The following is a 24,839-nucleotide window of genomic DNA, read 5'->3' as shown; positions in this document are numbered from 1 at the left end:
GGAGAGTATCATATGGAAGTGTTCTACGCATCGTATTGAGGTAAACTTCTCTTACTCTTTTACAAATAAAATGATAAAATAAGGGAGGGAAATCTTATGTGGCATTAGTAACACAAAAAAAACACCATTTTGTATATTGTATAATTGTAAGCTGTATATCTCCTCGATTGTTTTTATTATATTTACATATTTGTCTAGTCTTTAAGTAAATTTAGAGAAGAACTAGACATATTTACTTCTAGAAATTTACTGCTTTCCACAGAATTATGTGCAAGTAAATTATTTTTTCATTAAAAGCTGTTTCTTGCATTGTGTGCAGTGTTTGTTACTTCTGCTGCCTTGTCTCATTCTGTATATTTGAAGCAGATCCTATCCTATTTTCCTGTCTGTAATGTCATGTAGTTCCTGTAATTAACTAGTTCAATATAATATTAAATTACTTTAACACAGTAAAGTATCTGTTTGTTGGGCGATTTTTTATTATTATTATTTTTTTGACACATCTATTTGTCCTGTGTGAATTATGTTCCTGTGTTTGGTATTTTTCTGTACCTTTCAATACTGCATCTACAACAGTTCAGCAGAAGAACCCTATGGCCTAAACAAGCGATCAAGGTTTAAATTTTCAGTTAAGTTTTAAAAAAAAAAAGCAGTGTTCTTTGCACTTAACTGAACAAGAACACAATAGAAATATATTTTAATTTTTTAAAAGAGATAGATTAAAATATATTACACAGAGGACTTATACAAAATACAGTTTAAGCAAGTAAGATCTCTTAATCCTTTCTAGCGTTACAGCTCTCTTGTATGTTCCTATAACTATAAATATAACAGTCATGTGGTTCAAATGTTTTCCAAATTATTTTGTTTCTTTATCATTGCTCAGATTCATATACTTAGTTACTTGTAACATGTCTGTTTTAAATTTTTTTTTTTAAATATAGCCTGTGCAGGTAATAAGAAACTCAACAATAATTATTTTTTTCATACATTGTGTGTTTAAACAATAGCACTTGTAAAATACAAATAATTGCTTTTTAATATAACTATTATTCGGAAGCTTGTCTTTAAGTTTACAGCTTGCACTGATGTGTTTCTTTTATAAGCTGCTACAATAATCACTGACCTTAAGAACATTAACCGTATCATTTACTAAGTAAATGTTCTTATTTTAATAGATTAACAGCCTTTTACACTAAATATAGCTGTCTCTCCTTTACTGCCGACCGGGCTAGCCGAGTGGGTAAAGTACCTGCCCGGCAACCCAAAGGTCGCGGGTTCGATTCCCGCCTCGGGCTTGGATCAAAGTACTGCAAAAACCTTGGGAGGTGCAATATGGCCACAGAAGCCGATGCGCCAACAACTACCAAATCAAAAAAAAAAAAAAAATCTCTCCTTTACTGACTGGTGTTTTTTTTTTTTTTTTTTATATTTATCATTATGCACAAGTTAGCTGACAATGTGCTCAGTTGTTGCCATGTACTGTCTATCACAAAACGTGTAGAGAGAGTGTGAATTAATGCCTTGCAACATTAATTATATTTTTCTCTAAAAAAAAAAGCAAAGTATAAATTATAACTGCTACTTTTCTTTTAAGTCTGTTTCAGTCAGAAGTGGAGTTCAAAATTTATAGTTGTAGGAATAGAATCACAACAGGATGTAATAAAGAATGAGATAGTTTTACTCACCTGTATCTAGCTGTCATGGAAAAATTAGAAGACTAAATAACACTACAACCCATACTGTGTACCATAGTGTGCATTACTAATTAAACCAAAATGATATCTCTAGTGTTTAGTTTCTTATCAGATTTTTGCCATTTGGAAGCATATCATGTTTGCAGATTTGTATGAGATTTAACAGTTAAGTTCTAGAACCAAGTCATTTTAAAGAAAACCATATTTTAGAATGAAAAAAAGCTTTTAATATTTTTCAAAGTCAATCTTGGGCCTATGATACCACAGAACAGAAAGCAAATGAGGTTAGCTCCACAATTCCACACTTTGCTAAAAAAAAAAAAAAAAAAACTTGATAATCACTGCAGAATGTAGCCTAGTGTAGTTGTGGGACAGGAAACAGCTTTTTTTTTAAATCATTTGTCTCTGGAGTTTGAAATACTTTTAGATGTACACAACACCTATCTTGCAGTTCCTCATGGCCATCCTTAAAATCTTGCAAATTAGCAAAAAGCATGCAAGTGAAATAGAACATTTTTATATACGCTTGCTTTACTAATTCATAAGCACTTTTTCCTAACTTGAAACAAGCATGAAATAGATTCAATCCTGAAACTTGATGTGAAATCTTGTATATAGACTTGGGAGTGAAGGTTGATTACTTATAGAAATGAAGCATCAATTAATAAAAAAAAAATAATAAAGATTATTAAAAGACGTGATTGATGCTGTTTGTCCTTAACTCTGCAGCAAGAGTATTGCATTAAAAGGTGAATACAAGAATTGAAGAGGAAAATTCCATATCCGAAATAATATTAAGCATCTTTTCATGAATTCTTAATTAAAGTTAACTGCAACTGAAAGCAGTGATTGTTATAATTTATTGCTCCTCACTTCAGTTTGTTAATGGAATCTGTGTAGTTTGATTGAACTGCATATCTATGATGATATATTCATATTTGGGGGGGGGGGGGTAATTGTTTTCAAATTATTACTAATGCCAGTGTTTTTTTAATTTTTTTTCCTTCAGAAAATATATAATCAGATTTTTGCTAAATTTGTTTCTTATTAAATATTACCATATTTAGGGTGTTACATATGACACAGGTGGTGCTGATATCAAAGCTGGTGGTGTGATGGCTGGCATGCATAGAGATAAATGTGGGGCTGCAGCAGTAGCAGGTTTTTTCCAGGTATGTTTATGAAATGCGTTTGAAACTGATTTGGAAATATTTCACTAAAGTAATGATGAAAAAAAATGAAATGTACAGAAAAGAACGCAGACTAAACACTTTTTACTTTCTTAAATAGGTGCTAGCTGCAACAAAGCCTAAAGGAATTAGAGTTTTAGGTGGAATGTCAATGGTCAGGAATAGTGTTGGGCCAGGTAATTTTCTGATAGATTCATAGAGTAATTGCATTATATTAAGAACTCATTGTGCATGAATAATTTGATATTTGTTTAGATCTTCTAAAAAATTGCACTCTAATGGAAAGTATAAACATTGTGTTATAGAGATATGAGCTATAGGTATAGTGGCTAACTTAGGTATTAGTGATCGAAAACCTTAAATTAAAATAGCAGATTATGTATTAATAGCTAGATATTGAAGTCTAGAAAAATATAATAGTAATTAGGATTAATTTCCATCCTTCCAGAGTATTCCATTTTTGTTATCTATTGAAAATACATTTGCTAATATGTTTTTTCTAGTTGCAGATTAGCTGCAGTTTTAATCAGTATAACTTAACTTTCTTCATTAATAGTGATTGTTTTTTCTTTCTTCTTTTAAGGCTGGTTATTAATAATAAGCAGGTGGTTCAAATGAAAACAGCAGTTAGTGCAAATCATTATTTTCAACTAAGAAATTAATGTATTTGACAGAGTACTAAATGCAGATATATATTATTTTGCATCATTTAGCACCCCTTAATTAATAAATAAACATTTTGGATCCATTCTGGGAATTCTTCCTTGGGCAAAAAAAGAGGAGATGGAGACTTTAAATCAATCATTTAGTCAATATCCATTTATTCAGCAAATTCAAGTAAGCAATCATGCTGCAAATAGCAAGATCAGAATATTCACATTTTACAAAACTTTACGATTGTGATTGCAATGATGGAAGAGATCTTGTACTCTTATTACATCAGCATAAACAAACACTAAACCATCAATGGAGGCTTACAGAAAAAAAGTAGATAAACAGGATTAGACATCAACAAAATATTAAGGCAGTGTAAAGAAGAAAAAATCATTCATCGTCATGAACTTGGTCTGGCTTAGGTCTTTTAAGACCTGTTCCGTTGTAGCGCTTGGAGGTGGTCTTGATCTCGCCATCGCTGTCTTGGTCGACCCACATCTCTCTTGCCTGTAGGTTTGTAGTTAAAGGCTAATTTTAGGATCCAGTCTGGGTTCATTTTTTCTGATACCGTTTTATGTCTTATTGTTCGTTCGTTATTTGGTTTTTAGGAGCATTAGCAACTAAGGCCATATTGCTCCGGGATATGCGGTGGTCATTCCTTGACCTTTCCGCATACTCCGTATTTGGTGGTGACGGGCTCGAACCCCGGTCTAATCAAGAAGCATGTGCTACGCACTGCTGCTCCTTCCCACCTGGCTACGGAGGCGCCCTTATGTCTTATCTACTTTTAATTTCTCACGGATATCTAAATTTCTTTGGTGGTCTAGTCTTGTAAAGCCTAATGATGGTCTTAAAAATCTCATTTGTGCTGCTTTTAGTTTGTGTGCATCTTTCTTATTTATTACCCAAGTCTCACAGCTGTAGAAGAGGGCTGATTTTGAAGTGTGTTGTGCAGTCGTAATTTTGTGAATTAATGAATTTTGTGAAAAAAGAAGAAAAAAAAACTAATATTAAAGATAAAAGCATCAGAAGCAATTGTATGATGACTTGATAAGTGAATACCCAATGATTAGCTAGATGTTATAAAGTAATTACTATATATAAGAATTACTATTAAATTATAAGAATGCATGACACTAAGTTAGCGATAGAGTTACCAGAGAAACTGGTAACTCTGTTCAAATGGATTAAGACTTGTTGCTAAAAAATATATTTGGGATATAAATTTAAAAGAGAGGCATTATTTGAAGCTTGCAAGTGTTAAGATATAGCTTTTTTTTAATATACTCTTCAGCCAGCTTGGAAATTTGTTACTATACCTCTGCCAAAAGACTAGAGCCTTTAGCATTTACTCTTTGGTGGAAGTGGTGTATGTAGAAACAAATTTTTGTTGTGGCTTAAATCATACATTAAAAGTTTCAAGGCCCCTTTTTAGTCCAAATATTGATTTGCAGTCAGAGTGGATCCGAATTGTAACCTCTTCTAAGTTTAGTAATTAATCAAGAGACTGGTAAGAGGAATTTGTGCCTTCACATGTGCTTTTATTCACCATGTTAGCTTCAGTATCTCCTTATTTAAAAGCTTCTTTAATAATGTCTGATGGTAATTGCAAATTTTTCATATAATTTCAGATGGTTATGTTTCTGATGAGCTAATAACATCTAGAGCCGGAGTAAGAGTGCGAGTTGGAAACACAGATGCTGAAGGGCGAATGGCCATGGCTGATGTGCTTTGTCATCTTAAGGAAAAGGTATTCATTATGAAACAAATATCACTGCAGTGTCTTATTTCAATAAGTGTGCATAATTTTCATGGTTATCGTTTTATGTTTTTGGATAGTTATGTGGACAGAGGAGTTAATGCAAACATTTTTTTAAGGAAAAAATTTGTCATATAAGCCAAAGCTATATATTTATTGTGAAGATTTAGATATGTGACAAATGAAATATTCTGCTTGTAGGAATACTCCATTTCGTCCATTCTTCAGATTTATAGTGCCTGCTTTCAATTGTGGTTATTTGTTGATTTATGTGTTCTTGATTTAATGTGGCTGAATGATATATATCACTTTTCAATATAAGCACATTAGATGTATTTATTGTTTCTGAAAGTTTCATTAAAAAATAGCTAAAGATTATTTAGGTTAGCATGAAGATAAAGATGCCAAGCTGTTCTTAGATATCTGTATGCTGTATATAGCTTTCTAACTTTATATTTTCCTGTATACTGTAACAATAAATAATACATTATTGGCATGATGACAACAACACACTGTTGAGGCACTGACAAGATCAATTTCTGAAGATAATCAATTGATAGTTCGTGGTTCCAAACACGAATTATAGCTTCCTGAACTTCACAAAGAGTCTTTGGTTTCTTTCTGGCAACTGCAAATTCCACATGATGCCAATAGTTCTCTATAAGATTCAGATCTTGGGCTGTTTTCTGGCCAGCTAAGAATTGTAATGGGCCATTCTTCCAACCATTTTTTCACCTGTAACACATTTAAACACATTACTGTTGAACCTCTAATGCAGAAATGAAACTAAAGTAATTACAGAAGTGCCTACTTACACTTCTTGCCCGATGACAAGGAGCAGAGTCGTCCCAAAAGATGTGGTTACTTGGCAGGTTGAAACAGTCTCTAATGGTTGGCAGCAATTTGCCTTCTAATATAGCCATGTATCCATTGGCATTTATGGAACTTTTTATAAACTGCAGGTGACCTACTCCACACTATGAATGCACCTCCATATCATTTTGCTGGTAGGGAATTTCGCTGTAGACACCATACAGTCTGGATGGTATTCTTCACCACGTCTACTGTGAATTGTTTGTCTCCCATCAGAGCCATGCAGGTTGAATTTCTTCTCATCCAAGAAAATAACTGACTTCCACTGCTCCGGGGTCTATTTCATATGCCTCGAGCCTTTTTCGTTTTTTGTGTGAGGAGGGGCTTCTCCTGACTGTTACTGCACTTGCTACCACTCCTGTATGTTCTTCCCATTCTCTTTTCAGCTTAGATGAAGAAGCTTTAAGGTTTTTAAGGCATAAGTGCTTCAAAACGCGGTCCTGTTTTGGTGTAGACTCGTTTGTGTCTGGTTCCTTTTTTCCTATCAGCATAATGAATATTCTTGAGTTTAGAAAGAAATCTACTCACTGCCGACTGATTACAAAACACTCTATAAGCAGTATGACAGGAAGAACATCCTTCCTCACGTAAAGCAACAATAGCACTCTTTCTTCGTGGCGTCAACTGCACATAACTCGCCATCCTGACACAAGTAAGCAATGACTGCAACTCTTGCAGAGTGTGCTTATATAGCTGAAAGTAACAGCTGATGCAATATTACATCATCACCTACGTGTGTCAATCTTATCTGATGCAATCTGTAAGAAATATTGCCATGTAGTTCGGTTATTCAGATGACAATTACAATTTTAAGGGGTGATGAACTTTCTTTTAACACCAGTGTAAAATCCAAGAATAAGTGATAAAGTAAGACTTGATAGATGCCAACATTTAGAAGTTCTATACTGTAACTTTTTCTATGGAATTGCAAAAAATATTTGATTTATATTCACTGTTGAAATGATTGATTGTAAGTTCCTCTGACTTAGTGGTTGTGCTGAAACAGACCATTTTAGAGGCCTGATGTAGCGAAGTGTGAGAGTGCAGTAGCATGCATGTTTATGGGAACTGTGGTTCAAGCCTGCATGACTGCTGTTTGCAGTTAATGATTTTATTCACTATTGGAATGATTAATTATAAACTCTTGATGATGGTTTTTTTTTTTTTTTTTAACTATTTGATAATTTTACATGATGCAAAATTCTGTAACTTGAGTTTGACCCATTTGGCCTTAATACACGCCTTGTTTCAGGATACATTACCACGTAAATCAAAGAATGACTGGACTATACAGAATATAAATATATTTCTAGATTTCCAAAAGAAAGTAGTAACAATATTGGATCACAATGATTTTATACTCATGCCTGTTCTTTACTTCACTCTCCCATGATTGTACTGAATATTAGTTTTTTAAAAATTAATCGTATTGCAGTAAATAATAATGCTTAATAATTTTTTGATAATATACTTTTCATTTCAGTATTTTTAGTTTTAAATATATTACTTAGAAAATTTCGTTTATTTTTTATTTTACTAACAAGTTTTGTGTTTTTTCCTCTTTAAGGCTTCAAAATATCCAAATCCACATTTCTTCACAATAGCAACATTAACAGGACATGCTGTTTTGGCTGCTGGAGAGGGCTATTCTGTGAGTATATATATTGCATTCTTCCTAATCTATCACTGATTCTCATATTTGTTGCCATCTGTCTCACACAGTCATTTTGAAACACCCTGTACATACAGTATGTATGCACAGCATGTTTCAAAGTATATGCAGAAAATGCTGGTACATATTCTAAGATCCATAATAAGAAGAGAGGGAAAAAATCATAAACACGTGTGGAATTCTGAACAGGTGCAGAGCTATGGCTGTAGAGCCATAGCTCTGCACCTGTATGGTAAAACATAATAAAAAAAAATACTAATCAACAGCATAACTAGTAAGTTTTTTTCCTCTGTAACGAACTCGCAAATACAAAAGTTATTAGAACTTGTTGATGATTGAATTTCCATAGGTTGTAATCTTTGGGAAATACACACGAAGGAAGATTGTTCCAAAAACAGAAGCAGAAGGGATAAATGGGGAAGATAAAAAGTTAGTTTTGTGAATTTGGATTTGGACAACAAATGGTTGCAACACATGTTCAAACTGGGTTAGAAAAGTGTGGGAATTACAGATTCTGATTTAGAGTAGCAATGTCCCCGGGAAAAAAAATCTATAAAAAAGGCATTCAGCAGCAACAGAACATTATGGCAACAGAGGAAAGAGTTGGGTCTTTAATTAAACTGACTACCCTCTTTTGCGTGGAGTCTAGAAGCTCAAGAGAGGTTTTGGGGTGTCACCCCCAGATGTTGGAACAGTATTCATTGTATGGTAGGGCAGATTTGAGATTTGTACAGAGTGAGTAGTTATTTAGAAGAAAGGTAGCACCAAGAACAAGCAAAAATTAACACTTTTTTTTTAATGCACAGTAAGCCGTATTTGTGATGTGCTTATACCAAAGAGATTAGAAGTCATGGTGATCCTTAATAAAGATATGCATTCTTATCTATAAAGCTGCTTGTCAGAGTTTTAGAAGGATTGAAGTTAACTAAGTTTTCTTTCCCTCATTGGAGACTTATCTGGAAATTTGGTATTCAAGGAATTGTTAGTGGATATTCCAAGAAGTTAAGGGTAGTAGTAGTAGTAGTGGCATGTGATGCAAGAAAGCAAATGTATGAGCTTATGCAGCATCAGCCAAAAAAAAAAAAAAAAAAAAAAAAAAAAAAACACACCATTCCCTCCAAATGCCTGTCCAGTTCCTCCTTAAATTTATTCAACCTATCAACTTCCACAACAACAGTTGATAGGTGTTTGTGCAGGGCAAGGTTTTCAAGTTGGAAGGGGGAAAGTAGTATACTGTCATCAGCAAAACAATGGGTGGGATGTTCAGTCAGTAGAAGAAGGTTATTATTATTAGTAGCAGCATATGATGCAAGAAAGCAAGCTTATAAAGCATCAACCAAAAAAAAAAACAAAAAAAACCCTGCCCACTTTCACAACCTCAGCTGGAAGTTTGTTCCAACAATCAACCACCCACTGATGGAAGGCAAAACTCCACACATCTGTCCTGCAACAGTCCTCAGTTTCAATTTATGTCCCATCGTGTGTAGTCTGTGCAAGAGGAAGAATGATACATGAGAGGAAAAGAGTGGGAGAAAGAACTGAACCTTGGGGAACAGCAGCATTAGTGGAGATGACAGCTTCTCCACTAATGGAGAAACTGAAAGAATCAAAGAGAAAACTGGTAGTAGTGAATGTCCAACTGCTAAAAGGCAGTCAAATTCTTAATGCAAAACACAATCAAAATCATAGAAATGTCAAGTGCAACTACTTGAGTTTCACCAAACTTTTCCATTGAATCCAAAAGACAGTATACCAGTAACGGATCAACATGAGTGGAATTCATATTGGTGATCATTAAATAGATTTGCAGATAGTTTGGCAGCTGATAAATTTCTTTACTTTGGAAAGAGTGTAATTAAGTGCAGTATGCTGCACGCCATACTCACCTGACCAAAGGTTAAAATTCAAAGAGTTACAGCTTCATACTTGTGTAATTTTTTCCTTTTATTTGGACCCGAGAATGTATCCCAGAATTTTTTGGACATACTTTTGAAATACTCTGTATAATGAAATGGTGCTGTCAATTTTTTCTATAATGGTAAATGAAACATACTGTTAATACATTAAAATAAAGGCGCCTTCCTAGCCAGGTAGGAAGGAACAGCAGTGCACAGCACACGCTTCTTGATTAGACCGGGGTTCGAACCCGTCACCACCAAATATGGAGGATGCGGAAAGGTCAGGGAATTACCACTGCATATCCCGGAGCAATATGGCCTTAGTTTCTAATGCTCCTAAATGACAAACAAACAAACTTTAACATAACATATTAAAAATGAACTTTAAAAATTGTAAATACTAATAGAAAAACTCATGCTTGCAAATAGGACAGCATTTTCAGAATAGTACTACAAGCAGACAGTGAGAAAGGATTCAGTTACACAAGGCAAACCTCATGTGTGGGCATGTAACAGAGCCCATGATGTGATGTTCTTACATGCTCTAGTTATGTTTACTCTTTGCATATGTCACTTACGCTCAGTAGTGCAGTGTGTTACACAAGCAAATCAGTTCAGGGCTGATTTTGTCTTATTAGTATTAGTAACGGCCGTATGGTGCAAGAAAGCCTATGGCTTATGCTGCACCAGCCAAAAAAAAAAAAAAAAAAAAAATCCGAACAAAACAATGATAAAAACAAAAATTAAATAAATAAATAATAATAATTAATAAATAAATAAAAATAATAAAATGAAATAAAAATAAATAAAAAGGAAATTAATCCTATCATCCTATGCGCTTCCCTTACCCGAAAGTACTATCCAGATGACCTTTGAATTTCCCCAAACCGTCGGCCTCTACCACCCATGAAGGCAACTTATTCCAGTAATTTATAACTCGCTGGCTAAAATAAAACTTCCTGCAGTCCAATCTAAACATTTCCCCCCGTAACTTGAATTTATGTCCCCTAGTTCTAGCATCATTTATAATCTTGAAAATTTTATCCTCATTCATTTTACTGATGCCTCTCAGAGCCTTAAACACCTCAATCAAATCTCCTCTAAGGTGTCTAGTTTCCAAACTCTGCAACCCACATATTCGAAGTCTTTCTTCATAAGGACGCCCTTTTGCCGATCTCACCAGGCGAGTTACCCTTCTTTGCACCCTTTCAAGAAGCTCGATGTCTTTCTTTAGGTGCGGTCTCCATACTTGAACACAGTATTCCAAGTGTGGTCTAACATAAGCCTTATATAATGGGATTATCACGTCCCTATCTCTACTTGCAAAATTTCGATAGATCATCGATAGGACACCATGGGCCTTCCCTGCCTTATTTCTATACTTCCTGCAGTCCAATCTAAACATTTCCCCCCGTAACTTGAATTTATGTCCCCTAGTTCTAGCATCATTTATAATCTTGAAAATTTTATCCTCATTCATTTTACTGATGCCTCTCAGAGCCTTAAACACCTCAATCAAATCTCCTCTAAGGTGTCTAGTTTCCAAACTCTGCAACCCACATATTCGAAGTCTTTCTTCATAAGGACGCCCTTTTGCCGATCTCACCAGGCGAGTTACCCTTCTTTGCACCCTTTCAAGAAGCTCGATGTCTTTCTTTAGGTGCGGTCTCCATACTTGAACACAGTATTCCAAGTGTGGTCTAACATAAGCCTTATATAATGGGATTATCACTTGCAAAATTTCGATAGATCATCGATAGGACACCATGGGCCTTCCCTGCCTTATTTCTATACTTCCTGCAGTCCAATCTAAACATTTCCCCCCGTAACTTGAATTTATGTCCCCTAGTTCTAGCATCATTTATAATCTTGAAAATTTTATCCTCATTCATTTTACTGATGCCTCTCAGAGCCTTAAACACCTCAATCAAATCTCCTCTAAGGTGTCTAGTTTCCAAACTCTGCAACCCACATATTCGAAGTCTTTCTTCATAAGGACGCCCTTTTGCCGATCTCACCAGGCGAGTTACCCTTCTTTGCACCCTTTCAAGAAGCTCGATGTCTTTCTTTAGGTGCGGTCTCCATACTTGAACACAGTATTCCAAGTGTGGTCTAACATAAGCCTTATATAATGGGATTATCACGTCCCTATCTCTACTTGCAAAATTTCGATAGATCATCGATAGGACACCATGGGCCTTCCCTGCCTTATTTCTATACTTCCTGCAGTCCAATCTAAACATTTCCCCCCGTAACTTGAATTTATGTCCCCTAGTTCTAGCATCATTTATAATCTTGAAAATTTTATCCTCATTCATTTTACTGATGCCTCTCAGAGCCTTAAACACCTCAATCAAATCTCCTCTAAGGTGTCTAGTTTCCAAACTCTGCAACCCACATATTCGAAGTCTTTCTTCATAAGGACGCCCTTTTGCCGATCTCACCAGGCGAGTTACCCTTCTTTGCACCCTTTCAAGAAGCTCGATGTCTTTCTTTAGGTGCGGTCTCCATACTTGAACACAGTATTCCAAGTGTGGTCTAACATAAGCCTTATATAATGGGATTATCACGTCCCTATCTCTACTTGCAAAATTTCGATAGATCATCGATAGGACACCATGGGCCTTCCCTGCCTTATTTCTATACTTCCTGCAGTCCAATCTAAACATTTCCCCCCGTAACTTGAATTTATGTCCCCTAGTTCTAGCATCATTTATAATCTTGAAAATTTTATCCTCATTCATTTTACTGATGCCTCTCAGAGCCTTAAACACCTCAATCAAATCTCCTCTAAGGTGTCTAGTTTCCAAACTCTGCAACCCACATATTCGAAGTCTTTCTTCATAAGGACGCCCTTTTGCCGATCTCACCAGGCGAGTTACCCTTCTTTGCACCCTTTCAAGAAGCTCGATGTCTTTCTTTAGGTGCGGTCTCCATACTTGAACACAGTATTCCAAGTGTGGTCTAACATAAGCCTTATATAATGGGATTATCACGTCCCTATCTCTACTTGCAAAATTTCGATAGATCATCGATAGGACACCATGGGCCTTCCCTGCCTTATTTCTATACTTTTGCAATAATTTCTGTGTCCATGTCTGCAAATTCAAATGAAAAAGCTACAAGGCTAAGAGTAGTCACCAGTTCGAAAACTGAAAGTTATTGCTGATTTTGAAACTGGAAAATGAGCAGGATATTGGATTTGAACATGGATTAGTGCACACAATGGTAAGAACAATTGTGGTTGATAAACATAAAGATGTTGCAGAATTAGCAGTGCCTGTTAAAATTAAGTGCTTGAGAACCAGAATGTAAATATTGTTCTGAAAAATGGAGACATTATTACTAATTTCAGTTTATCATCAGTAAGCTAAGGGAGGAAAAGTGCCATGTTGAATTTTCCACAAATTAGGGGTGGAAACCATTTGTTTGTGAAGCATGGTGAATTGGCAAGTGCTGATATAAAAGAGACAGGGGACTGGAAGAAGCTGCCCAAAAGAGCTTGCCAAGTTATACATAAGTATCTAGGTATTGTCTGACTCTACTGGGAGGCAGTTCCTGGGAATTTCAAATAGAAAGTGACACTCATTTACTGCTCTGAGTGGGCACAAAAGCCTTGTGAAAGTTGAATTTCATGTGGTCTGGAAGTCAATCAAGAAAAATTAGGTTACCAGAGCTTTATTCCAAGAGTGGTTCTGCCATCATTTCTGCTGAGGAGAAATGAAACTTGGAACAACTTGGCAGAGAACACATCTCCTTACCTAATAATACAATATCAACTTTATAACTAATGGGCCAAGGTGTAATTGCTAATTTCACGCATTACTATACTATGATCACATTTGCTAAATGTTTGGAGACTACTGATGGAAAAAAACAAGCCCACTTTATGGAAATTTTGGTTGTTTCAATGTCAAAAATGAAATTGACAATATTATCTATGATGAATGTTCCATGAAGTAAGTTTTGGCCTGAATATGTTACCATTTTCTCTTAGCACCCAAGGTCAATTTCATATGAATGAGTGAATTAAAAGGCCTTGCCAGAGTGTGGATGAAAGAAGAGAGGGGAGAAGCTAATAAGTATGACACTGACTGGACTGATTTTTTTTTAAGCATTAGGAGGCAAGGAAGGATCTTTTAGATGAGGACTTGGATTTAGAGAGATCTTCTAAGATCATTCCAAGAGGAAGTGGGCTAATGTACAGTGAACTCTAGATTCATTTTGCAAGAAATGAGGCCTTCAGATTTTAGATTTAAGCTCCTGATTCATCCAAGGTGTAAATTGATATGTACATCCTATGTTTAAATTGTTTAAATCATTAAAAGGTATTGTTAATCTCATCTTTATTAATGTTTATTTACTTATATTATAAGTTGTTAAAAAAAAGTAAGAGATTACCTGTCTTTTTCGTGGAATGCTTCCAGTCAATTCTCTCACAAATGTGACGAATAAATTAAGATGAAAAACGCGAATTAATGAATTCCCTCACTCATAGAGACACGACCAAATTGAATGCACAACGGAATCGAAAGCCAAGAGCCCCAACCCAGCCCTGAAACACATCAAACCACTGCAGCAAGACCATGAGTGCGAGAAGGCAATGTGTCAGAATAAATAGTTAAAACTGCTTCCGATAATAAATAATTAAAATCACAATTAAAAATACGATTAAAACTTAAAAGGATTAAAAGTTACTTGGATGAATACTCAAATTAAACGAAATGCACAGCTGTTTCCCTTCCTTAAGCAGACCACGCCTTTCGGTTGATTGCCCTGTTCACAGGACGGGAATACCACAAAGTGTTTGCGGAGACCATATTCAAAGTCTATCACAAATTGTTTCTTGGGGAGTTTATGAGGGTAAATTAAAGTTCAGACCCTTCGAAAGTAGAGAATTCTGATCCTCAGATAACACATATGAAGTCATTAGTAACTTGTTTATATGTTGCCTTATTGTGGGGAAGACCGTATGTAAGCTAGATCTGTGTTATGTCTAAAAATAGTGGACATACTTCTGTGTGTTTGAACGTCTGCTTGCATAAACATGTCCGGGTTATTAGTGGGTATATTGCATCTGTATAAAGGGGTTCGATCCCGACATGAAACTGTTAATAAAGCATTTAACTAAGATGCATTTAGGGCTAAAGCTTCAAGCTTCAAGCAAATTTAGACTATGTATATATTAAGTGCAATAGCATCATTAATACACAGCCATTTCTGAATAAACAGAATTAGCATTAGCATTAGTAGAGGCATTTGATGCAAGAAAGCAAGCTTATGCAGCATCAGCCAAAAAAAAAAAAAAAAAAAACCTCCTACATCTGTCTTTCCTCAATTTGAATTTATGCCCTCTCAGGTGGTTATTCTGAGCTAGAGGAAGAATCCCATCAGCATTGAGCATGCTCAAACCATTCAAGGCTTTATACACCTCTATCAGATCACCTCGCTGGTGCCTAGTCTCCAGACACTGTAATTTGCAAACCTTAAGCCTTTCTTCGTAAGAGCACCCATTTGTTCCATTCACTAATCTTGTTGCCCTTCTCTGTACTCGTTCCAGCAGCTCTACATCCTTCTTGAAATGAGGCCTCCAGACCTGTATACAGTACTCCAGGTGTGGCCTGACCATTGCCTTATACAAGGGAATAATCACCTCCTTATCCCTGCTGGAAAAATTCCTGTATATCATTGACAATACTCCATGAGCTACTCTTGCAGCCCGTCTGCACTGCTCAGAGAACTTCATATCTGCCTGCACAACCACCCCCAAGTCCCTTTCATTCTCTACCACTGTCAGTGTAGTACCACAGAGTTGATACGTTGCTCTGGGGTTGCTGTTTCCCATGTGTAGTACTTTACATTTGTCAATGTTAAACTTCATTTGCCACCTCTCGGCCCATCTGCTCAACCTTTCCAGATCCTGTTGCAGCAGCATAGTGTCAGTACTGTCCTTGACAACCCTGCCAACCTTTGTATCGTCTACAAACTTGGACATTAAGCTTGATATACCATCATCAATATCATTTATAAATACAGAAAACAATAATGGACCCAACACTGAGCCCTGAGGGACTCCACTAATAACATTAGTCCACGATGAGCAGTGTCCATTGATTACCACTCTCTGTCTTCTCCCCCTCAACCACCCCTTTATCCATAGCAGCAATTTGCCTCCAATATCACACTGCTCCAATTTGTGTAGCAGTCTTCCATGTGCAACAGTATCAAAAGCCTTTCTAAGATCCAAGTATATAATATCAAAGCTATTCCCTGCATCCAGTTCTTTTGTGACTGCATCATAGTATCCAATCAAATTGGTCAGGCAAGACTTCCCCTTAACAAAGCCATGCTGTGTCCGAGCTATAACTGAAGTCTTGTCTAAATGATCCTGCAGTGCTTCTTTAACCAGTGCCTCCATTAATTTTCCTGGAACAGAAGTTAAGCTCACAGGTCTATAATTACTTGTGTCAGCCTTTGATCCTCCTTTGTGAATTGGGGTCACATTTGCACATCTCCAGTCTATGGGTACCCCCCCTGAGTCCAAGGAAGCTCTCATAATTATGGCTAAGGGTTTGCTTACTTCCTTTGCTGCCTCCTTTAATATAACTGGATAGATCCCATCCACCCTGGGTGCCTTTCTTGTGTTTATCTTCAACAGTTTCTCCTCCACTTTACTCCCAGTTATTTCAAGATTCTGTAGCTTACTGCTAGAGTTGAATACACCTCTGGCATTCCCCTTGCTGAATAACTCCTCATGTGTGAATGTCGATGCAAAATATTCATTTAGTTTGTTAGCTACCTGAGCAGGATCATCAACAGTTGACCCATCAATATCAAGTGGACCAATCTGATTCATCCCCTTCCTTCTAGAGTTTACATAAGTAAAGAACTCTTTGCTGTTTTTCTTTGCATCCCTTGCCAAGGATTTCTCGTAATCTGCCTTCGCCTGCCTAACCTCCTTTCTAACTTGGTTGCATATCAACTTGTATCTATCATAGGCTTCTGTGTCATGTGTTAATTTGTAAGTATCCCATGCATTTTTCTTCTCTGCCATATGCCTCATTAGTTCATCTGACATCCATTTTGGCCTAAACCTTGAACAATATTTCTTAGTTGGTATGTAAAGCCTAGTAGCTTCCAAGATAAGTTCTTTGAATGCTTCCCATTTTGAATTTGCTGTTGGTAACATCATCAGTTGGTCCCACTGTATAGAATTTAAATACTGTCTCAGTCCATCGTAGTCGCCTTTACGGAAGCAATAACCCTTCCGTTTACCCCTAATGGTAGTTACCTCTTTGAGTAAATCCCACTTCAGCACACTGTGATCACTGCCACCTAGTGGTTCATTTATCTGCAGATTCTTAATGCATGAAGAATCACTGCTGATAATCAAATCAAGAGTATTACTCCCTCTAGTTGCCTCCCGAACATGCTGATGTAGAAAACAATCATCCAATAAATCCACAAAAGCCCTGCTAGTGTGTGAGTGACCAGCCCCCAAATTCCAGTCAATATCTGGGAAATTAAAATCTCCCATTATAAGACTCTCTGATTTACTGGCCCACTCTATTTCCCTGTACAGTTTCTTATTATACTCATCAGAGTCATTAGGCCTATAGCACACTCCTACTCTCAATTTTGATCTCCCAGTGCTTATGTCACACCAAACTGACTCAACACTGCACTGTCCAGCGATGTCGACTGGCTTCACTTCCTTGGTTTTTATGTGTTTCGTAACTAATAGCATAATAGAATATTTATAAGGCAGCATCGTTTTAAGTTATATCTCATATTGGGCACCTCCGTAGCCAGGTGGGAAGGAGCAGCAGTGCGTAGCACACGCTTCTTGATTAGACCAGGGTTCGAGCCCGTCACCACCAAATACGGACCCACCTAAAAACCAAATAACAAACAAACAATATCTCATATTGTGAATACTTTCCCAACGAGTTGCCATGATATTGCACTACTTTGAATAAGTAACGCTTCACCTAAGGAGAAGACTAATGTTACTTATTCTCAGATAGGTACCACCACCCAGACGGCACTCTTTCAGGGCTGTTTATGTATGTATGTGAATATCTACTCGAATATCCACTTGTCCCTATTAGACTTAGAAAAGCAAAAAGTAGAGGGAAAGTTATAGTAGGAGTGGAAGAGGAAAAGAAACGGTGTAGAAGAATGAAAGGGACAATAACTCCTTCAACTCACACCACTCAAAAACTCAAAACTCCTCAAATAGGCAACACTTCCCCAGTGGAGAAGGCTGTTGTTACCTATTCTTGGAAACTCCGGACATCATCAGGCTCCCCCTGGCGGTACCGTTTCAGGGCTATTTGGCCCTTCTTCGGTGGGTGGATAGGTACCCAAGTGATGCAATGATGGCAAAACAGTTATGAAGTATAACTCCACAATATGAGAGATGCCTGATGATGTATTTAGACTAAGATGCATTTAGGGCTAAAGCCTCAAGCTGCGAGCAAATTTAGCTGTGTATATATATTAAGTGCAATAGCATACACAGCCATTGTTTTAAGTTATATGAGATATAACTTAAAACGATGCCGCCTTATAAATATTCTGTTTATTCAGAAATGCCTGTGTATTAATGATGCTATTGTACTTAATATATATATATAGTCTAAATTTGCTCGCAGCTTTAGTCTAATTGTCGGGGCACCCAGCAGCACGCCTTTCAAAAGCCAATGACATTGTGAACAGTCGACTTACTCATGTTCACTATTTGTGCAATTTCATCAGTTTCACTTGCCGGTTTTCAAGAACGATGCCCTTAATGCATGTAATGTTGTCTTCTGTCTTGCTCGATGAAGGCCTGCCTGCCCGCCCGATGGTGACCTTCAATGTCAACACAGCCCGCTTTAAGGTCATTGCACCAAAAACACACCTGTTTCTTTATCATCACCTTTTCGCCATACACAGCAACCAGTTCACAGTGAATGTCACTTGGTGAAGACCCTTTTGCTTGCAAAAAGCGAATAACTTTGCGAACACCTGTTTTTCACCACACTTGCATGGTAACTGCAATTTTACAACTGGAATCTGCTGTGAGGCAACAGTACTGGAACACTGCACTGGCACTCTTTTTGAACGTTATTAATGGGTCTATCTGTCCCCTGCATTTCATCTCATTCCCTTTTACCATTATTAAGAAAAAAAATGTGTTACCTTACTTTTCAGAAACCCCCACCCCATACATGCTATTTTTACCCCTCATTTTGCAGTCATCTGTAAATTAAGTGGTGGTGTAAGGCTGTTTGCCTAACATTCAGAAATCTGGAAACTCAAGCAACCAGGACATTTCCTGTCTTCCAGTTATTAACCAACATCGATTTACTGTGCACAGGATTCAGATTGATTTCGCATCAGCTGGAGATAATTTGTTCTTTGATTTCTCAGAATTTCTTGTTTACTTACTTATAGTTGCTGCTTTTAGGAGTTCTAATGGTTTCGATATCCATTGTCACTGTAGATGTTTTGAAATAAAAATTAGGCTTACAGAGACAGATACAAGAAAGCACTAAATGAGAGAAAGTTTTACATATTGAAAGAAGAAAAAAACAGATGAGATTGAATCCTTTTACATAATGGATGCAGGATAGTTACTGATAACATAGGTCAGTGGTTCCCAAACTGCTGAGATCTACAGACCCTGTCAAAAATCAAAAGTTCACGGACCCCTTCAAATATCAAAAAAAGTTTGCAAACCCCTACACATAATATATGCATATGTTGTGTGTGTGTGTGTGTGTGTGTGTGTGTGTGTGTGTGTGTGTGTGTGTGTGTGTGTGTGTGTGTGTAGTCAACCTCTGTTTCGTGGACCCCCTGGAACTGGTTTACGGATCCCAGTTTGGGAAACGCTGACATAGGTGATAGAACTGATGAAATGAATCAATCTTTACAGATAAGTCACTTTGTACCAAAGAGAAACTGTTCTAATGAACCTGAGCACTGTAAAATCAGTGATATGGAAATTACAGAGAATTGTTTATCAGAACCAAAATGAAATAAGGGCCCTAGGGTAGATTGCACATATCCAATTATTTTGAGGGAAGTAGCAATGGAATGCATCAACCCAATGTTAGTGCATTCCCTTGCCCCTTAAGGTTAATCACAAAGGACTTCATTAGAGTCTCCTGTGTAAGAGATTGGTGTGGTATATAATATATAACTTATAAGGATCGTGGGCAATTAGGTGGATGACTGGACTGTTACACAAGAAGAAGAAAAAGGTTGTTATTAATGGTCAATGCTTCAGAAAATAAGTAACTAATACTAAACTGCACTCTTTCAGGACGATGATATTTCTTTACTTATATGCAGCAGAAATAAAAATAGCCATGCATACCTGCTCACTGTAGAGTAACTGTGAGGGTAAAAGTCTCTAAAGATATATTTGCACTTGCACCTTTTCAGAACAAATTTGAGTAATGCAAATGGGAGAGAAGATGCAGCTATGATGGATGACTGCATCTGATCTTATTACAAAAAGAAAAAAAAAAAAAGATGTGCAAATGTTTATTCTTCACTTGAGTGCCTTAGTTTGTATTTCTTTGTAGTAATTGTATTCAAATTATTTGTTGTTCTGAGATGATGTATTGGTTTGTTTTAGTAAAAGGGGTTGTGTTCCACACATATTTAAACTGTTCATTTAGACTATAAAGCATTTATGGCGTAAGCCTCAAGCTATGGAAAAGTCTAGACTATGTATAAGTATAGTGCGAAAGCATCAATAATACATAGCACTATACTTATACATAGTCTAGACTTTTCCATAGCTTGAGGCTTACGCCCTAAATGCTTTATAGTCTAAATACATCATACACCATCAGGCATCTCTCATATTGTGGAGTTATACTTCATAACTGTTTTGCCATCATTGCATCACTCGGGTACCTACCCACCCACCGAAGAAGGGCCAAATAGCCCTGAAACGGTGCTGTCTGGGTGGTGGTATCCATCTGAGAATAAGTAACATTAGTCTTCTCAGGTGAAGTGTTACTTATTCAAAGTAGTGCAATATCATGGCAACTCGTTGTGAAGGTATTCACAATATGAGATATAACTTAAAACGATGCCACTTTGCTAATATTCTGTTCATTCAGATTTGGCTATGTATTATTGATGCTTTCGCACTATACTTATACATAGTTTAAACTGTTCATTTGAATGACCCTGGTATACATTAAACAACATTCACATTAAAAGTTCGTTACGATAAAACAGACTTTTGCATATTCAGAATGCATATTAAATATATACTGACCTTATTTAAAAGAACATTAAGTTACACAATTTTTATATTAATGTAGTAATATGAAAAAAGGTTTCACGTTTCAATGAACATTGTAGGTATGTGAATATCACCGAAGTTTTAGTCTGATACTAATCTTGTTCAAATTTATGAAAGACTTTTTTGGTTTATAGGAAGTTTATTTACTTGATTCTAAATATTAAAGGAACCTTATTTTTAATAATGAAGTATGCATGTGAGAAATTCTAGTGCACTCCAGTCCATTGTGAGCCCTGAATCTAGTAGGAGGACACAAATCCATCGAGGCATTGCTTAAATGCAAGACTGTTGGGAGATAAAAAAAAAAAAAAAAAAAGTATTAAAATATAACTTATATATTTTCTTTACTGATATTAAAATAAATTATAATATCTATCTATACATTAAAAAAGTTTTCCTCCTAGTGATTTTGATACACAGATTTTGAATATCTTATGAAGTTCCATACATTTATTCCTTATCAGTTGGAAAGCATAATGTCAAACATCATAGAGGTCACAGAATTTACAATTCTGTGACCTCTAATACAAGTGACTACCTAATTTCCCGATTTTATAAACTAAGAGTGTAAAAGTTTCTTTGGATATGACAAACTATTTACAGTCTTTATGGATCAGCAAACTACAGCTTTGAGTTCAGCTCACTTATTAAATACACTGAGTGCTGTATTCTTTATAATCACTGTAGAAACAGTTCACTGTATTTTTTTTTAATGCTCTATCATTATGACCAGATCTTTCCTAGCTAAGTCATCTTAACATAGTATGTATTAAGATTGCTCTCTGATCCCTTTATTATTGTACTTAACTTTTATACTCTCTCCTAAAAGTATAATTTGTAGATTTAAAATGTTTAAAATGGAGAAAAGCTTTTTGCATTGAAATGAACAAAAACAAATTTTACCATATCATAATAATACTAATACTAACTGAAGTGATACTGAATCAATTTTAACATATACAGGGTTAGTGAAAACATTGTCAACAACTTTAACAGTTTATTTGAAAGTAACCACAGTTTTCTGTAGAAAACAAAGCTATCAAAGGTTTTAACAATCCTTCAATATGGGCCCCCACAGGTGATCCTGCACACATTAATGTGCTAATCAAATTCATGCCACACTTTCTGCAGCATGTTGTTGTTGATCTTAACAATAGTTGCAGTGATCTCAGTGGCCAATGAAGTAAAGGTTTGTCATGACAGGGATAATTTTCATTCAGAAACTATAGAAATGTGGCGGAGCCCCCATCCTGTTGTAAAATGTTTGTCTTGTGGCAGCAACCACTCAACCAGCATGCCAAGGTAGAAAATGCCATTCACAGTCTCTTCAGCAAAAAAAGATTCCATAAATCTTTTTCATGGACACTACAGAAAACGTTTACGTTTGGACTGTCCCATTTATGTGTTCCACAGTTGTGGATTCTCACTCTCCTCAGATATGAATGTTGTGTTGATTCACTTTACCACTGAGATGGATTGATTCACTTTACCAATGTGACTTCATCAGTGAAATTTCGTACCTAGAACCTTTGTCACGTGATTTTAGGGCTTGTAACAAATAAATCTTGTAAGGGGAATTGCCTTCTGAGAATATGTCGAACACTTTAGCATTAGCATTAGTAGAGGCATATGATGCAAGAGAGCAAGCTTATTCAGCATCAGCCAAAAAAAAAAAAAAAAAAAAAAAGCACAACCACTACTCCCGTTTCACCCCTCCGTTCGTTCAAAATACCTGTCCAGCTGAGCCTTAAATTTGTTTAGGCTATCAACATCAACAACAAGTGATGGAAGCCTATTCCACAAACCAACTGCCCGCTTGCTAAAGGCAAATTTCCACACATCTATCCGACATCCGTCTTTCCTCAATTTGAATTAATGCCCTCTCAGGTGATTATTCTGAGCAAGAGGAAGAATCCCATCGGCATTGAGCATGCTCAAGCCATTCAAAGCCTTATACACCTCTATCAGATCACCTCGCAAATGCCTAGTCTCCAGACTCTGTAATTTGCAAAACTTAAGCCTTTCTTCGTAAGAGCAACCCTTTGTTCCATTCACTAATCTTGTTGCCCTTCTCTGTACTCGTTCCAGCAGCTCTACATCCTTCTTGAAATGAGATCTCCAGACCTGTATACAGTACTCAAGGTGTGGCCTGACCAATGCCTTATACAAGGGAATAATCACATCCCTATCCCTACTAGAAAAATCCCTGTATATCATTGACAAGACACCATGAGCTACTCTTGCAGCTCGTCTGCACTGCTCAGAGAACTTCATATCTACCTGCACAATTTCCCCCAGGTCCTTTTCATTCTCTACCACTGTCAGCGTAGTACCACAGAGTTGATACGTTGATCTGGGGTTACTGTTTCCCATATGTAGTACTTTACATTTGTCAATGTTAAACTTCATTTGCCACCTCTCAGCCCATCTGCTCAACCTTTCCAGATCCTGTTGCAGCAGCATAGCATCATTAGTGTCCTTAACAACCCTGCCAACCTTTGTATTGTCTGCAAACTTGGACATTAAGCTTGATATACCTTCATTAATAAATACAGAAAACAACAATGGACCCAACACTGAACCCTGAGGAACTCCACTAATAACATTAGTCCACGTTGAGCAGTGTGCATTGATTACCACTCTGTCTTCTGCCACTCAACCATCCCTTTATCCATAGAAGCAATTTGCCTCCAATGCCACACTGCTCCAATTTGTGCAGCAGTCTTCCATGCGCAACAGTATCAAAAGCCTTTCTAAGATCCAAAGAAGCTCTCATAATTATGGCTAGGGGTTTGCTTACTTCCTTTGCTGCCTCCTTTAATATAACTGGATTGATCCAATCCACCCCGGGTGCCTTTTTTATGTTTATCCTCAACAATTTCTCCTCCACTTTCCTCTCAGTTATTAGAAAATCATCTAGCTCACTGCCAATGTTTACTTCACCTACGACATTCCCCTTCCTGAATAACTCCTCATGTGTGAATTTAGATGCAAAATACTCGTTTAGATTGTTAGCCACCTGAGCAGGATCCTCAACTGTTGAACCATCAACATCCAGTGGACCAATCTGATTCATCCCTTTCCTTCTTGAGTTTAAATAGGTAAAGAACTCTTTTCTGTTTTTCTTTGCATCCTTTGCCAAGAATTTCTCATAATCTGCCTTTGCCTGCCTAATCTCCTTTGTGACTTGGTTACAGACCAACTTATATCTATCATAGGCTTCCATGTCACCCATTAATTTGTATGTATCCCATGCAATTTTCTTCTCTGCCATATGTCTCATTAGTTCATCTGACAACCATTTAGGCCTGAACCTTGAACAATATTTCTTGGTTGGTATGTAAAGCCTGGTAGCTTCCAAGATTAGTTCCTTGAATGCTTCCCATTTTGAATTTGCTGTTGGTAACATCATCAGTTGATCCCACTGTATAGAATTTAAATACTGTCTCAGCCCATCATAGTCGCCTTTACGAAAGCAAAAACCCTTCCCTTTACCTCTGATTGTAGTTACCTCCTTGAGTAAATCCCACTTCAGCACACTGTGATCACTGCCACCCAGTGGTTCCTTTATCTGCAGATTCTTAATGCATGAAGAATCACTACTGATAATCAGATCAAGAGTATTACTCCCTCTAGTTGCCTACCGAACATGCTGGTGTAGAAAACAATCATCCAATAAATCCACAAAAGCCTTGCTAGTGTGTGAGTGACCAACCCACAAATTCCAGTCAATATCTGGGAAATTAAAATCCCCCATTATAAGACTCTCTGCTTTACTGGCCCAT

At 36.7% G+C, this 24,839-nt stretch overlaps 1 protein-coding gene across 1 annotated transcript in view; it reads left to right on the top strand.

Annotated features, from left to right (window-relative positions):
* Positions 1-24,839, top strand: part of Dip-B (Dipeptidase B) — a 107,457-nt gene that overhangs the window by 68,198 nt on the left and 14,420 nt on the right. The window contains exons 9-12 of the mRNA XM_090372031.1: positions 2,765-2,869; positions 2,988-3,063; positions 5,173-5,291; positions 7,741-7,824. Of these exons, the coding sequence (XP_090228157.1) occupies positions 2,765-2,869; positions 2,988-3,063; positions 5,173-5,291; positions 7,741-7,824 (384 nt within the window). The remainder of the gene's footprint in view (positions 1-2,764; positions 2,870-2,987; positions 3,064-5,172; positions 5,292-7,740; positions 7,825-24,839) is intronic.

Source organism: Mastigoproctus giganteus, chromosome 4 (genome assembly GCF_048544385.1).
Source record: "Mastigoproctus giganteus isolate SK-2022 chromosome 4, ASM4854438v1, whole genome shotgun sequence".
NCBI classification, from domain to species: domain Eukaryota; kingdom Metazoa; phylum Arthropoda; class Arachnida; order Uropygi; family Thelyphonidae; genus Mastigoproctus; species Mastigoproctus giganteus.
Note: the sequence above shows the minus strand (reverse complement) of the source record. Positions and strands in the feature narration are given on the sequence as shown.